This window comes from Sturnus vulgaris, chromosome Z (genome assembly GCF_052056855.1).
Source record: "Sturnus vulgaris isolate bStuVul1 chromosome Z, bStuVul1.hap1, whole genome shotgun sequence".
NCBI lineage: Eukaryota > Metazoa > Chordata > Aves > Passeriformes > Sturnidae > Sturnus > Sturnus vulgaris.
Window position 1 is genome coordinate 26,199,645 of NC_142283.1, and position 17,752 is coordinate 26,217,396.

The window sequence follows — 17,752 nt, forward strand, 5'->3', positions numbered from 1 at the left end:
GAAGGGAACCAGCTGCCTGCATAGCACACATTCAGAGAGGAATTGCTTCAGACTAGCCCTAGCCTGCTTCTAAGACCTGAATGGTTACAGTGGTTGGACCATACCAGAAGCCATGTATGAACCTGCTGGCTTGATGTCATCAAAAAGGAGCCCCATTTTGGTCCCTTGTATCCTTCTTCCAGGTAAAGAAGGTAAGTTGGGAAGATCAGAAGTATAATTTCAGATTTATCCTCCTGATCCAAAACAAAACACACATATAGGCTTAATGTAATTTGGCTTATTTATCCTTCTTTGAGACTTCTACTCTTGAGTGCAAAGCAGAATTTGGACAGAGATTTTTGAAGACCCACACCAACTCTACAAATGGCTTTTCATTTCTTTTAAAATAAAAAATCCATCACTGTATCTATGTTTTCATTAATACTATGTTCATTGTGACTTTTAAAGACTTTCAGATAATTTTGCTATTCTTTTTCTTATCTGCAGCTTACTTTTAAAGATTTTTTTGTTGTTTTGACTTTATTTGGCATCTATTTTTATTTCTGTGCTTTCTTCTGTCTACTATCCTCTGCAGAAAAATCTCTGCTAATTATTACACAGTACACTATTACTTTTGATTCATTCTTCCTTCTTTCCCTTTATTAGTCTTTCACTTGTTTCTTATACGGGACTAGAATTAAATTGGTTTGAAAATGATGTCTAATGAAGTTACTTTAGAGGCATGAATATGGGATTTGGAATGGATACCTTTCAAAAATAGGTAATGGAGAGGCTGTGGAGAAAAATACCCATGCCACAAATTTTATGTCTAGTTCTTCATGGAAAAAGGCATTCTAAGATGAGACATTTCTCTTCACTGTTTCTTGTTCATGTGCCTGTTAAGATTTGTTATGCACTTACCACTGCAAAGCCAAGTGCTGGCTCTTTGTAAATTGTCTGCTGTTCTGTGTTCATGTTTTTCCAGTTATAATACTGGCAAAATATTAGGGTCTTTAGCCATGATATAGCAGATGTAGTTTATTTCTGATGACCTGAACACTCCACTGGTGCCTCTGTGGTACATATTGCCTAGTGGTAAGCTGGTGTAATAGAAAAGACTAATGAAGGGAGAAGTACTAGGTTTTTTACGTGAATTTTAATATTTTTTAACATTACACAGATTACATTCATGTAGCATGATGAAAACCTTTACTAGTCTAAGAAATATATCTAGAGAAACACAGAAACATCTGCTACCTACTCTTAAGTGCTTTTGTTTAGGCCACAAAGAAAATACAAGGAGAACTTGCCATTTAACACTTACATAAACACATAAATTCAAATTGTACTTGTAGAATATACTGAAAAAGAAAAATTTTCATAACACTACAGAGAACTACAAACAAGAGTACATCTTTCTGGATATAAATTTTAAAATTATGTGTGAACCAGACATTAAAGATTTCTTTTCATAATTAATCACATTAATTTTTTTCTACGCTACTCCTTATATTGTAAATGTAAGAAGGTAGCTGTTATACAGTCAGAAAACAGAAAAGTTAATGAATCACAACATTTTTTTTTACAACAAAACACTTAAGAATTCAGATAGCCTTTCCAGATTCATTTAAAGTTGTTAATTTCTGCACCTCAAGCAGCATTAGGAGTTCTTCTGAGGGATTTTGATTGTGACAGTCTTGACTTCTGTGTATTCATGAAGCCCGTATTCTCCCCTAGATAAAAGAGAACCAAGAGCAACATTTATACTAATGTTTTTTACATGAGATTTTTCTGGATGGGATTTTCAGCAGTAGTGTGCAATTGGCTGGGCACAAAGCAAGTACACTGGACATATTCAGAAGACAGCTAGACTGCTGCTGGAAACCTTTTGAAAAGCTACAGCAACTGTCCCTTCAGAAAAATGGAAGAGACACTAGTTTTATTTTTGTGAGTGGTGCTTAATCTAGAGCATTTCTAAACTGGATTTCTGTACAGCAGATCAAGAACATGTTAGGTCTTCACAAGTATTTTCAACAAGTTATTTGTAAAGCTCTCCTTCTGATGTCAAGAGCTTTCTCCAGAGTCAAAGAATAGGAACTTAATTTCAAGTAAATGGGGGACAAATCTATTCCATGATGAAAACTCACAGACAATGAAAAAGAGTTGACATGGTACAAGCATGTTTCACCTTTATGTTTTCAGTAGTAAGATGAAGCTTGTTTGTGTTCCTAAATATTTGACATCTGATGTAATCAAATTATTTAGACATAACTGATTGCTTTATGGAACAAGGATTTACTACAGTATAATGTTACACAGTTCTCACTGCTGTCTTATGAGATAGATATATAAGCAAAACAGAAATTGTGCTCAGGACACTTGGGCTGGGTGAAAATGTTTACTGATACCCTTCATCTTTGGAGAGGAATTTTGTTAGTATATGGCATCTGGTAGTTAAATTCATAATGGTATTATCACTCAAAAAATTATAAAGAGAAATTTGTTCTGGGGATCAAGGAAGTCAGTGGCTTAACACAACCACATCCTAATTTTCTCAGCGCAGGTTTTGCACAATTAATTCCAGTTCTTGTAAAAATGCTTGTCACATATTTACAAATTCTCTCATGAAAGACATCTATCTAAGTGATGATTCTTTCCTTGTCCTTTAGTGGGAATATTTTTATTGGTCTAATAATTGTGACTTTGAACCTGAAAACTTTGTTAGCATGAAAGACTAATTCCTTCAAAATGTACTGTTATAGAGAGCATTTTTGATAGTCTGTTATTTCCAGCAAATAAATAAAAAAAAATTTCTGAAAACAGCTGTAATTCAGAATTGATTACCTCCCAAATATTGGTACTCAAAAAAGGCAAAGCAGTCCTTGATAAAAATGGCCTAAATTATTGAAGGGTTTCAATTTCCAGTTTTCTAAAGCTTTAAGCATTGGCTTGACTTGTTTCCTTTGAAGTCAGTGGGAGCTTTGCCATCAGAAGCAGATTGTGTCCAGTAATGAGCAAGTATGAAAATACTAGCCTTTATCTCTGAAGAAACGACATAAAAAGAAGCTCTGAAGTGCCTCACCTATACATATATATTTTAATCACTTCCATGGTTAATTAGAACTGTTATGTATTTATCTTAATAAAAAAAGATGGCTTACATGTACTGAATTTTAGTCATTGCTTTAAAAATAGTTTTTCTCATACATATGGCATTTTTAACAAAGAATGAATACAAGTAAGACAGGATATGATTCAAGTTGAGACTGGACTAAAACTTGGAAGTTTGAAAAAATTTGATTAATTTATATTATTTATGTGCTACTCTTCTGTTCTGGGAAAAAAACCAAAGGTCCAAAAACTAGAAGATTATTTTCATCACAACTTTTGACCTGGCTGGCATATACTGTAGAAACAGTAGCTTCACAAACTTTTAACTGAAAAATCTTGCTTAACCAAGATTTCACAAACTACCCACAGATTTAGCTTCATGATAATGACAATTTCTCTATATATGGAAAAACTGTAAACCATAAACATAATGGTTACTTTTGCTTACCAGAATACTGCAACCACAGTAGACTGCAAACTGGTCATATTGAAAAAGTGTGCATCTAAGAAATCTTCTTATTTATTTTGTAGAGGAATTGATGGTTGTTGTTGCCTCTGACAACATGATGCCTCTAGGCACTCTAGAGACTAATTTGACAAAATCTCAAACAGGGCATTCTAGTTATGCATATTTAAAGTCGGGGCTTGGAATTTCATTTTGAATTTTCTGTGAGTCTTTTAAATTTTAAAAGTATTTACTTACATTTCTCTTCCATTTCCTGACATCTTAAAACCTCCAAAGGGACACTGAGCAGACAATGCACTATAGCAATTAACCCTGGAAGAAGAAGAAAATTTTTTATTCACAGTGTGAAACAATTTTTTTCACTTCTGAAAAATCAGTGTTTTTCTGTCACCCTTAAAAAGCCTGTAGTGATAGTCACAAATAATATCTGAGTATATATTTACAAAAATATATGTAGCTTGAAGTTCGGATAAATGAAGCATCAAAAACAACTGTAGTTATTATCAGAGTACTAAAACTCAGCAAGGGTCTTCAAGCACAGAGACACTCATATCTTTCTATGATCATTGAAATAAAATTCCTAATTTGTACATAAACTCTCTCACAAAAGATTATCCACAGATAAGTGTTCAACAGAGGAGTTTATCTACCCTTTTAATAGGTAAACTCAGGATAACTTCACTTTATATTTAGGAAGTTATTTTTTGGTTCTACTCAGTTAAACCTTATTCTGTATTGTGGTTGAGAACAAAGACACCACAATGAGTAAGAAAGGAATTGCACAGGCAAATTTTTAGGTACGAAGAATTTTGGCAGAATGTGCATCCTATTTCCTAACTGAGAAGCTCTTTTTGTCTTACATCCTTGCAAATCAAATATTCTCTATTTTCATATCTTACATTCTATCCTCCTGCCAGTCTACTGGTTTCAACAAAAGAGATTCTGTTCATAGTTAAGGATTCCTAGACCACCAATCATATAAGAACAAATCCCAAATATTTCACTTCTATTCTAAACTTTCTTCCATATAAAGAATACCAACTCTAAATTCAAGACTGTTAACTTATTTTTGGAAAGCATGTGTTCTTGGATCAAAGGACCTGGGCAGGAATTTGTGCTGGTTGCAAGCTTTCAGATAAAATGTAAATTGGACACAGGTTTTACATTCAAGCAAGATTGGTTGTTCTCCTCCTGATGCATTGAAATAACCGTAGGGAAATGCAAGTCTTTGTCAGTGATTGTCATTAGACCCTGGTATGCCTCCAAGTTTTCACACTTTCGTTTCTTAGCTTTTTCTTTTCCAGCTCTATATAGGTTGTCTCTTCTTTTCCATTGCTGGAAATAGTTGGCCTTTTAGTAGCTTTCCCAGCTGGCATATCCTTTCTTTGTTCAATCACATTTTATCAATTTTTCCCATTACAGATGGGTGTTATGCCCAGGCTAATGGCCATTGAGCTTCAGATAATTGATCTCTTTACACAATACCAAAACTGATCACATAAACTATCTTTTAGGTTATCCCTAGATCCTGAAGTAAAGGATACTCTCACAGCATTATCTTTTGTTCCCTTTTATTTTTAGCAAGTAAATTTCCTTTTTTTGACAAATTTATGGAAAAATTGTATGAACACAAACAAGAAGTAATTATTTAGTACCACACTAAATAGGGAAATGTGGGAAAGATAAACAGAAGAGACAATTATCTATCTCTATAAAGATGACAAGGAATAAATATAAAAAAAGACCACACAAAATACTGTGAATATGTCTTACGATTAATGCCATTGACATCTGCAGATCTAAAGAAAGAATTTTAAAAAACTACTTACCATACTGTTCCAGCCTGAAGGGCAGCTGCAAATGTCAGTGCTTTATCAATGTCTTTGGTAAAAACTGCTGCTGCTAAGCCATAGGTGGTATTATTTGCCCTCTTGATAACCTCATCTACGGTTTTAAATTTCATGATTTGTTGAACAGGTCCAAATATCTGTATCAAACACAAGTAAACATATGAAATGAACTAGAATAACTTACTATTTGAAGTAATTTATTAATTTTAAGTTTACTTCTCTCAGATGGCCTTATTCCTGAGTTCATTCAGTCAAAGTGAATGAAGTCCTAAATAAATTTTCATAAACATTTTTGCAATATGAAGAAAGTCAAGATTACCTATTGCAAATAGCAATGATTAAATAAATAAACAATAATTAAATTGTTTTTTAACAATAAATAAAAAACCCCCAATGATTAAAAGGTACCCATCTTAAATGTAGTTAACATGGTGTCACAGTGTGCTACCTATCTATACCGGTTACCAACAAACTCGTGTTTTCTGGACAAGCTCCATTTTTAAAGTCAAGAAAGATTCAATTTTTCCTTCACCTAAATTTGCTATTAGACTTTTATCCCTGTAGGTAGCTGCACAACTGAGAATGTACTCCAAGTGAAACAACTAATTCTGCTTTCCACATGGATGTCATATAAGAGAAGAAGCCCTCAGCTTTGGCTTGCTGCTGCCAATGTTCAGAGTTCTCAGCCAGAGGTGCCCCATGCCCATCCCAGGACACCAACACTGTGCTGGCTGGGGGGACATTACAACATCTAACTCATTCTATTTCCATAGACTGTGAGCCTTCTACTTGACTTTAGTGCTGGTTCCTAACTAGAGTTGTAAGGATTGATTTCCATAGATCAGAAAACCACTGAACATTCCCCCAGTGCTCCAGCTGTGAGCTTCAAAACTCAGACATTCTTTAAACAGTCTTGTTATCCATAGCTTATTTGTTCATTACACTTAAAATACTCTCAGGGACAGTTCTTGTACTGCTGACGAAAGGGTAACTAATAGAACTGTGAAAAAAATAATAACTTTATGCTGTTTCCTACTTGACTCGTAGTATGGTGGAACAATCTGAATTCTGTCTCATACAGCTCTATCATGTTTTACAATCTTTTCCCTGTCAAAATTCTAAATGCTGTGGTGTTCGTTTTAACTCAGACTGTTGACTCTTGCTGGAAGTAGTATGTTTAGCAGACTGCATCAGCTTTCTAGTATGAAGTAATATAATGGACACCAATTGCAGCCCAATTGCAGCAGTTATTAAGATAAACATCAAAAAAACCACAGTGAAGAGGTCATGACTTGACCTTTGAGTCTTTATGTAGAGAACCAGCTGAGATGGCAGCTCAGCACTCCTAAATGTCTCTGGTTCCTTCAGACAATCACTGGTGCCCTAGCATTGTCATTTTGGTTGGAACAGTAGCAGATTCCTCAATGATGTGTAGGCACATCTGCAAACTGATCTAAATTAAATAACCTCACAGAGGCAAAACAAAATGCCACCAACAAAATGCCTCTGGAAACACAGTCCAACTAGTTTCTCATATTTCAAAGTAGCTGCCTGGTGCATACAAGCACCAAGTTAAGTGTTTAGGCAGGGTAAAGTGTTCACAAGTTGTGCCTCCAAGGTTTGCATCTCTGTTACAGGTCACTGTGACTTTGATATATGAGATATGGACAGTATAGAGCAACGCAAACAATCCAAATCTCAGCATTTATCTACTGCAGGAGCCTTTGTTGGCAGGGCAGCCTCATATTCTCACTCCTCTCCTTCAGCAATCTGGTGAAATGGGCACCAGAAAACAACAAAAGAACTTTAAACACCACCAGGATGGAACAACAGGTTTAATGAGAGAGTTTTCATATAGTCACTGGACTTTTTAAAGGGGTATTTTGTACAGACATTTAAACAGACAGCTTCCAGTGAGAGAAGAGACTGCTGAAAATTTATTTACCTCTTCTTTGGCGATGCGCATGTCATCCGTAACATTAGAAAATACTGTGGGCTGGATGAAGTAACCCTTGTCTCCCCATGGACCTCCTCCACATTCCAGTTTGGCTCCTTCTTTTTTCCCACTCTCAATTAGCTCCAGGATTTTATTAAACTGCTCCTTATCAATCTAAATGAAAATATATTTCAGGAATGAAAAAACACACACTGGTAACAGCTGGTCTTCTAGGTCCCTGTGAGCTGGAGAAAAATATGGTTTTTTCTCTGGGGCAATAGTCCACAGTGAATACACCTGTGATAGATATAGTGATAGCTACAGGCTATCTTTTTTTTCCACCTAGAAAGAATTACTCAAAGTATGACAAGGAATCTGAAGACAAAGGGAGATATTTAACCTAATTACTGTAAAAGAAATGCAGATACATCCCATGCTTACAATTACAATCCCATTAAATTGGATCATACCAGTTCTAAAAGCAGTAACTTTTATAATCTGTAAAATAGCTAAGCTTCAGCTAAAGATTGCTAGGGAGAAAAATAAGTCAAAAAAGGTAAATTATGAGACTGGAGGAAAAAAGAGTCTTTATGCTCATTCAAATATTTTCATTATTGCTTTTTTCACATGTTTAACTTCCTTAATTTTTCAGTAGGAGTGTATTTACATCTCTCATCTAAAGTGTTAACAAGAAATTCAAACTCAGTAAAGCCACAATAGTATGAGAGAGGATTTCTGTTAATTTTATATTAACTGTACACCAGACAAAATTTTTTTTGAAGTTTACTTTTTTGAATTTTCCCACCCTTTGACTTTTAAATCTTTTCAGCTGAATTTATTATCTTGTATCAAAACATATTCCAGGATATCAAAATAATATTTTTAAATTTCCCAAATCTTGTGTGGCTTGGAGTGCATTTGTTTCCAGTATATTTACCTTTATTACTCAAAATGATTGTAATAACTAATAAAGAATACTCTGTCAAATGCTTGGGAATGAGTGGTTTGGTCTCCTATTTTTCTTTGTCTCTACTACAGCACTCTTATTCCATGATTTTGTTTCATATCCTGCAGTATAAGCTGATGTGGGAATAAGACTAGATGAGAACTATTGTAACAGTGCTCTGAAGTGATCTACTGAGTTCACAGCATTGTGATAGCAATACTTTTTAATGCTGCATTTTAACACTGATTTGATGGGAAAGCTGTTGGTATAATCTTTTAACAAAAAGAGGGAAAAAGACTTCTTGCATTTTAATTGTGTGGTATTCTAAAACTGAGAGCAGCATAATAAAAGTCTTGTGCATTGAAAAAGGGGAAAAGATATTGAAACTCTTATTTCTTCAAGATAGTCACTTATAAGGGCACTATCTGAATGAAAAATTAACAAGCTCTAAAGTGACATGGGTGATTGTACTTGCACTTTTACTTGCATTTGAGCTTTCTCAAAGCATTTCAGTTTTTTATAATTGTTCCCCTTCAATAATAAAAAATACCTTGGGCCTATGATATTGGCACAAACAACAATCATTGTGATTTCTTCCTCCTTGTACTGCAGACTAACCTCTACAAAACTGTACTTAGCCTTGAAACTACTGCAACAGTAGGTTTAGAAAGACATTAAATTATGATGTCATTACAGGATTATGCTGGAAACCTGTACTATTACTCACTTGAGGGCCTTGCTGTACACCAGGCTTCAAAGGATCCCCAAGGGTGTACTTCTTTGCTCTTTCAATGCTCCGGCGAACAAATTCATCATAAATAGGCTCTTCCACAAAAATCCTAGATCCTGCTATACAGCATTGTCCCTGGTGATAGAATAGACCAATATGGGCAAATTCCACAGCAGCGTCCACTGCAACAAAATGCAGAGTTTGTCAGATCATAGATCTGAATTGTCACACCATAAATTCTTTACTAACCTTTGTCACCCATCTAATTTCCTTTTCTATCATTTTTTATTTTTATGGCTATTTAAAACAAAGATATACAAGCATTTACTTATGTCCAAACTACCCTCCTCAAGAGGATCACAGTACACCTAGCTGAACACACATTCAGATAATCTATGGGAAATGTAGATTTAACATTATTTACCCTGTCAGGAGTACTAAGAAGAGAATTCATACAGGAAGTTAATGAACCTGTTTAATATCCTTCTATCTGCTTTTCATTCTGCATTCATATTTCATTAGGATGATCATTAATTACATTAAGAGTGAACAGGTTGTCAGTGGTCATATTCATTCAGGAGCCATCACTTTTGATGGCAATCTAACTTAAAATTATGGCATGACCAGAATACCTTAAAGATTACTTATTTTTTGAAAAAGTTCAAATAATTTACTGACAAAGAAAGGACAAATCACATTGGAATTGCAATAGTAGTAGTTCATATAATAAAATTGCTACTAACAGTCTGCATCTGCAAATATAATGTTAGGACTTTTTCCTCCAAGTTCCAAGGTAACTCTCTTCAGATTGCTCTTCCCTGCTGCTTCTTTAATCAGTTTGCCAACCTAAAAGACAGGGAGAGGACAGCTTAAAGTCAAAAAGTTCTTAATTACTTCACCTCTATAACACTTTTCTGATTTTCTCAAAAATTAAAATCAGTTAAGAGATTTCTACTATCCTAGTAATAAATTAGAAAATAAATAAAGAAAAAAACAACTGAAAAGAGTGAGGGTACAGGGGTCTTTTACCCTATGAACTGGAAATGTTTTCTAGAAGTTTCCCCCTGTAGTGGTAACTGCCAAAGATACATGGTGGATTTTGTTTACTATCACTCTAATTCCATGTATCCCTAATCTAAAGCAGGTACAGGTTGCTGCTCCACCAGTTACTCCCATTAGCTTAAAATTCCTTGGTTTTATGCATGACAAGGCTCTTTAATGCACAAAATTTAGGAGACAATCTACACTGGCTGCATGGACACTCTTCCTTGTTTCAGCTAGATGAATGAAGAGGAGGAAATGGAGACTGTAGGCTAGAACCCCTGTCCTGCTTTTTTTCTACTGATGACATGATTAAAGGAACTAATTGTTATGAATTGGCCTGGAAAAATTGTGAAGGAAGAATCTGCTTGTAGCTCTTGTGGTTTTGGTCTCTAACCTGTGCCTAGCAACCATCAGGTTGTAACTTCCTCCCTCTGTCAGCCTTCCTGCCATCATTTATCATTGCTAAATTTCACTGATAGAAGAGAACAGTCACCAAACTCTAGAACACACTCTCTGGTCCATCTGCCTTTGGAGGGTTACTGGGTACTGGGAGCTGTAGTTGTCACTATCTATTGGGAACATCTGTGGGATATTTCTCAGATGTCAGGGTTTTGAATTGTTTTCATTTCCCATTACTGTAGAGCTGAAGGTTTCTGAGAGTAAACATAGCTCTTGCACTCAGTGTGTTCTGATCCCTGACATGAGGAGATGATATTTATCTTTGGAGTCTACTTCCAAGAAGTTAAGAGACCAGATGGCAGCTTTTCCATTTAGCATGCATGTGGACAGACAATATTATGAACTGTATCAAGGATATAGCTAATCCCTAATCCTACATATAGTTTGCAATGAGAAATCTTCAATTATAGCACTCACAGTTCTTCAGAGTGAAGGTTAGGGAAAATTAACAATGACTTTCCTTTTAAACAGATACATATTCAAACACTCTTGTAAGACCACCCAGATGGTACTAAGTATCACTGAAATACCAAAAATCTGTCACCTCACCTAAATGTGTGCAGACCAAAGGATGAGATTTCCTCTATACCTTCCTGTCATACCATTGTTATTAAACTTAAAGATAACAGAACTCCTTAAAAAAAAAAAAAGATTTAAACAATATTATGAAAAAGTTTTGGTTTAAATGAGTAAGACTTAAAATACCCTTAGTATACTAGAGCCCACTCTATCTCATGGACTGCCTTTGTTTGAAGGGCTTTCCAGCAATACAAACATTGTTTAAATATGTTTAAAGTTAATAATAACCAACAAATCATTAAACAGACTTTGTTTAACAAACCAGCAGCCATAAGAAAGAAGAGAGTTAAAACAATTACACAGAATAAGTTAAATCATTAAATCATTGCTGGGAATCAGAGGGCACATTTCCTGCTTATATTTTCTTGCATCCATTGTAGTACCTCTGTAGAGCCTGTGAAAGCTACTTTATCTATATCCATGTGATGAGAAATTGCTGCTCCAGCTGTTGGTCCAAAGCCTGGCACGATATTCACTACTCCAGGTGGAAATCCTGCCTGAATTGAAAGAAAAAATCCTGTAAATTTGGGGAAAGATTATAACTAGAAGAACACGGGTCACATGGTCTTACTTCCCTTTTCAGTACTCCAGCACCTTTTCTTAGCCACATATTTATTCTCAGCCCTTGAGTCCCAAAAGATTTCATTCTCATATGATTTATGCTTTCTTTCTTTCACTTGTCTTTTAGGTTATTGAACTACCTATTTTTTCCTCCAAAGAACATGTTACTATAGTTCTTTGTCAGTGCCATTTCTGAAGAAATATTTTTAAAATTTGCTCATTCAGATGCATAAAGAAATATTGCTTACTTTCATATCTGCTTTATTAAACCTGCTTGAATCAATATATGTGCTTGCTGGCTTCTGCACATTAATATCCATGCTAGATGGAATTTAATTACTACTGAAATTCTGTTAAGAAAAATGATGGAAATCTGGATGTAGGTTGAAAGTACAGTGGGAAACATGAAAGTTTACAGCAGAAAAATGGCAGGTCAGCTACCAAGCATGAAAAAGCAGGCTGCAATATGCACAGTTTCAATATCTTGTCCACTTTTATGCAAATAAGCTTTTCCTGTGGTTCAAAACAAATGCATTGTTTCCCATTAATCCTGTATTAAATATGTTCCATTCACAGCAAAATGAGCTATTTTCTTCCAGTAGCTTGTCAGGCAAACTCCAAGGATGTGCGAAGAGCAGGAATTTTGTCGGTGTATGAAGCAGCTGCACAATCCCAATAACACTTGCGGAGCAAAAATAGAATTAAAATATCAAGTAGATCAATTATCACTTCTATAAATCCCTTTACAACACTAAACAGGACTTTGGAATTACATGCAGAAGCTCCACAGTTTTTGGAAAACTGAATATCAGGTGGTGAGTTGGAGCACCTAAAACTCATGTCATGCATTTTGGATATCAGGTCATTACTTTTGTTAAAGCAACTTTTATTCTTTACATTTTCATGATCAGATACATTCTGTCAAAGCTTGCTATGTTCATTTAATTTTCCAGATAAATATTTACCCTGAAATTTATGAGATAATGAGGTTCTTTCCATTTGCTTAGCATTGTGTTTCTTACTTAATTTGTGTAGAGAAGTAGAGAAGTCTCACTTTGAGCATTTATTTTCCATGTTTGTTTTAGGAGCTTTTCCCTATATAGTAGTAAGTGAGCCTTGTGAGTGCTATTAAGCAAGATAGTGAAGGTTACCAGAAGTGACTACATATTTTGTTCTTTTTTTAAAGTGGACATTTGGGAACTAGAAAGTTAAATTAGGCCTTCAGGTATTTTCACAAATCTAAAGCAGCCATTGAAGTGATTAGTGGCAGGAATTTGGAGTCCAATTTTATTTTATAGTTTAGATACTTATCACATTCTCACTTCTGAGTTTTCCTTTCAAGAAATCAGAATATTAGAACATTAGAATAGATATTTCATTAGATCATAACAAAATTGAGTTACTTTCCCTGTAAAGTTACTTTTTTTAACGAAATACACTTTCAGATACTTGTTAAAAATTAATGGGGAAGGTTTCTCTGATATTTTTTAAAGCTATTCCTCCTCCCCAATGTTATCTAATAGCATTTACTATCTGTTGCAATAACAGCAGGACTTAGGTCCATTCTGATAATCATTTAGTTTCTGTGTAATATTAACGCAGAACCAGTCAGTATGTTCTGCTGAGTCACTATTTTAATGCAGAATTATAAAATATGCCAAGTCATTTCCATTTAAACTCTGAAAGGTCACTGCACTGGTGATTACTGACATCTAACTGACAACCTTTGAAACATCTTAGATTGTATTTGTTGATTTTACTGGGAAGAAAGCTTAACTGTTTTACTGTTCTCTTTGGGTGTTTCCTGGACTGGGAACAATAGTTAGCCTTGGAGACACTAACTTTCTGAAGAAACTGGCACACTCAGGAGCATAAAGTGTCTTCTCACAGCTGCTGTGTGAAGAGAATTCACAGTTTGGCAGCAGTCATCAGCTTGATTTTACAGCTCCCTGTTAATAATAAACTTAGGTGGACGAAAACTTTGTTCAGTTAAAAAAAAAAAAAAACAAAAAAAAGCTGTACAAACAGGTTCTTTTATGTGATAACTATGCTAATAAAGTCATTGCCACTCGCCTCCAAGTACTCTGCACTTGACTCCTTGATTGCCTTTCACTTTGAAAGGTACTATGCTTTTGTAATACAAATATATTTGCTAAAGAATGGAGTTTACTAAACTGTTGTTGTGGGGTTTTTTGTGTGTGTACTAGGATGAAAAATATGCATGCTTTTGCCCTGGCTTGGCTTCACTGGTTTACAGCAAAGTAAGTTCCACAGTGCAAGGCTAGGCATACAATGAGCCTGTCTTATATTACCTTTGTGGCATTTCGGCTGCAATATACTCTTACATTTCTGAGAGGTGCAAATAACTCTGTTGTTGGTGACTTACCTCTTTAATTAAGGATCCCATGTAAAGGGCACTGAGTGGAGTTTGTTCTGCTGGTTTGACAACCACCGTGTTTCCACAACAAAGGGCAGGGGCAATCTTCCAGATGAACATAACCAATGGGAAGTTCCACTGAAAGACAGATGAGAAAGTGTATCCTATTTCTAATACATCACCAAAATACCTCAGCTTTTTCTATTATAATAGTGCAAATTTTCAACTGGGTGGTTGAACTCTTTGTTGAACTCCTTTTAGAATGAAGATGTTTTGAAAAAACAATTGGTAAGCCAGGTAATACAAAGACTGGGTATTTTTGTGTATGTACAAGTCCAGGGGATCCAAGGTTTAAGTTACAAGCTCAAGAGACAATGAGTGTACTCCTTTAATAACGTATTACAGGCAGTTGGATTAGTGGCCCAATTGGGAGTTTTGCCATCTTAAATGGTCACATCCATCATCAATTCAGTTTTCTAAGGGAGACAAGGTAATAACACATAATGTTGCTTCTGCCCTCTCCCCTGAAGGTTTCCCTGGCAGCTCTTTGTTGTGGGCAGTTCAGACAGACTGAAGAGCAGGTGAATGCTTTGGATCTCATGTTCTGCAGTATGAGGGACAACATGACCAGGGGAAAACAACTTTGTCCCTTTGAGAATATTTTCAATAGTTTGGGTAGCATTGAGGCCATGAGTCTCAGCTCAAGACCTTTTTGAAATGGGGAAAAAGACAGTTAAGAGTTACCTATTATGTCAGAAAGCCTCGGAGGAATATACATGCAACATTTCTTTTTCCTCTTCTTGTCTCCTTTTAGACTCACCCCAGTCCCAAAAATAATGGGAGCATAAATGACATAAAGTAGGGATTACAGAGTTTTCTGCACATTCACTGTTAAAGTGGAACTGCATAAGTGAAAGGAAGTGGAAATGGTGAGCTATCAAAAGTGGTTTGCAACATATATATAGTCCTCACAATTTTGGTTAATATAGAAACCTGCAGTCTGCTGGTTCATATTTCAATGGACAGAATATGAAGATATATTCAGAAATACTTAACATTTTAAAAGGGAGTTCGTCCTTTGTACTAACTGCTGCTTGTACTTCCAGGAGATAATTGTATTTTAAATGGCCACATTTAGTGTTTCTAGCTCTTTAGCATAGCTTGACTGTTTTACTTGAAATGTCTTATGTCTGACCTTCAAGAGGGTCTAAACCAGCAGTTTCCCAAGCTCTTCTAGAGACTGGATATAAAAATATTTAAGCAGTGTTCTCCAAATCAATGTGGTGGTCTACAGATATAGCACATTTTCAAGATCAGGCTAAAGATATCAGGAACATGAGCAGGACCCACATATCTGAGCAGACCTTATAGACAAGATGATTTTTTCAGATTCTATTACGTTGTCAAGCAGGTCAGGAGAGGCTGCTCATAACTACTGTGCAAGGGGGTGGATGGTTTAGGAGATAGGAGGGCCTAGTGGATACAACTATTTTCACAGACACACACCAAAACTATATAGACTTCACAAATAAATTTAGAAATTGAGCTCTTCAAGTGTTTTGAATGATCAGACTTTGGTAGACCTTTTGAAAATTCAGTTAAAAAGAGTGAGTTCAAAACTGGGAATTTAGATGTGCCAAACAGGAGCTTTATTGGACACATTCCTTGTGTTTTAACTTGTACCATCATCATGGTCCATGGGTCTTAGCCATAACAAAGATCCAGCTGTACAGATCTGAATGCTGTACAGAGCAGAACAGATATTCTAGATGTTAAAGAGCTTATTTTTTATAGGCTTATAGGTGTAAACATTATAAATATTACAGTCTCCTACATGTTTGTTTCTATTTCTTCAGTTTCAACAAAACACAATTCCATTTTCCAAATTATTTCATCAGTCAAACTTTTAAGATTTATTTTCTTTCCATATACAGGGAGGAGAGGGACAAGACTGGACCAAAGTGATACATCACAAACTGATGAATCAGAATTACAGTATTCAGGATAGTCTCTATCTTTCAGGACCTGAAAAAATCTGGTTAGTAACGTTTCACAAATGCACTTGAATAGGCAAAATTTCAAAAGAAATTTCCATTTGTTACAAGGAACATTTGTGTTTACATAAATGTTTCCAACTTACAGGAATAATTTGGCCACACACCCCAATAGGCTCATGTCTTGTAAATGTAAAAAAGTTTCCATCTGTGGGAAAAAGAAATAAGTTAGGCATTTAGACAAAGAAGAGAGGAACAGTTTGTGAGAAACAGTTAAATCAGAAAGATGATAAAGTAGGGTACCAAACTTATCTGGATACAATTTTACTTAAAAATGATATTTTCAAAATCTTTATGGCGAAAAGCCATAAAGTACATCTGGATTCAATGTCTACTTTCTTCATAGCTCCAAGGTTTGATATTTCCAATCTGACTGTCTTTTTGCAGTGACAACCCTTCTTCTCAATATGTTATGCACAGCACACCAATAAGCATTCCTCATTTATTTTTTCTTTTATCACCTTTTTTTTTCTTTCAAAAACTTCTCTTTTAAATCCTAGGTACATATCAGACATTTTTTAATATTAAATCTTAGCTTAAATCAAATCCATTAAATATAAAATTCTTTTTGATTCAAATAAATATGCGTTCCATTAAACCTAGTACAGAAGTCTACATGAGGCAAAAGAGTTGGAAGTATTTATCACTCCAGTTTTCCTTAATTCCTTCTTTATTACCTTTTCCTAATTCCTTCTTTATTACCATTCTTTTCTTTGTCTTTCTGAGAGAAGGTAGCTAGAGAGACAATGTTTTCATAGAGGTGCTTAATGGGAAAGGGAATGGAATGAAATTTTAGCAAATGCTGTTTCCTCATTCCTTTCTCTTAGTACTTTTGTGAATACATTATCCAGTCACTGAAGTAAATATTACTGCTTTGTGCTAATCTTTGCTTAAATATGTAGACACCCAGGTGTCACTACTGTAGTTTTGTATAAACTGTGCATTGCTAAACAAAAGTAGCCTACCACATTTCTTAGATGCACATACAGGTTAAATTTTTTTTGGTCCATAAACAATACTCGTTAGTAGTGTATAGAACAAGAATAAATGTGAAGACTTACAATAAATGTTTAAACTGAGAACTGTGACAGGCCTTTAATAACTTATCTTAAAAACTTTCTAAAATAGTTTCCATTTGAGGTATTTTCTGTGTTGCACAACTTTTAGATAAAAGTCAGCTATTTACAGCTTGTGTTGGCCTCAGTTCTGTAGTTTTTTTATCTTGGAACTACTCACCCATTGGAACAGTACGTCCATGGATTTTATCAGCCCAGCCTGCACAGTAGCGTAAAGTTTTGATACAGGCACCCAAATCCATTAGATAGGCTGTGGAAAAGAGCTTCCCACCATCAATGGTTTCCATTGTCTGTAGACAACAGCAATTAAAAAGTTAATATCAAATACTGATAATGGTTATTTTGCTTGTGGTTTATAATTTAGCTTTTGGTAGTTCACTTTGAGGATTTCAGCTTTAGAACAAACATTTAAATTAACTCACCTCTGAAGAATGCAGTTTGAAAAACTGAATGAAGCAATTTATAAGTGACAAATTTTCATGATAGTTTCTTTGCATTGAGCTATACAGATAGAATGATCATGACACATTTTTAATGGTAAGATTTGCTAAAAAAATATCTCTCCCATATGAATCAGTTACACA

At 35.1% G+C, this 17,752-nt stretch overlaps 1 protein-coding gene across 1 annotated transcript in view; it reads right to left on the reverse strand.

The window, feature by feature from the left end:
• Nucleotides 1–1,116: 1,116 nt before the first annotated feature.
• Nucleotides 1,117–17,752, reverse strand: part of ALDH1A1 (aldehyde dehydrogenase 1 family member A1) — a 43,635-nt gene continuing 26,999 nt past the window's right edge. Inside the window, exons 7-16 of the mRNA XM_014886288.2 lie at nt 17,329–17,458; nt 16,179–16,240; nt 14,048–14,176; nt 11,484–11,597; nt 9,762–9,864; nt 9,016–9,200; nt 7,352–7,516; nt 5,386–5,543; nt 3,794–3,868; nt 1,117–1,712 (exon numbers count right to left, since the gene is read on the reverse strand). Of these exons, the coding sequence (XP_014741774.1) occupies nt 1,640–1,712; nt 3,794–3,868; nt 5,386–5,543; nt 7,352–7,516; nt 9,016–9,200; nt 9,762–9,864; nt 11,484–11,597; nt 14,048–14,176; nt 16,179–16,240; nt 17,329–17,458 (1,194 nt within the window). The 3' untranslated portion in view covers nt 1,117–1,639. The remainder of the gene's footprint in view (nt 1,713–3,793; nt 3,869–5,385; nt 5,544–7,351; nt 7,517–9,015; nt 9,201–9,761; nt 9,865–11,483; nt 11,598–14,047; nt 14,177–16,178; nt 16,241–17,328; nt 17,459–17,752) is intronic.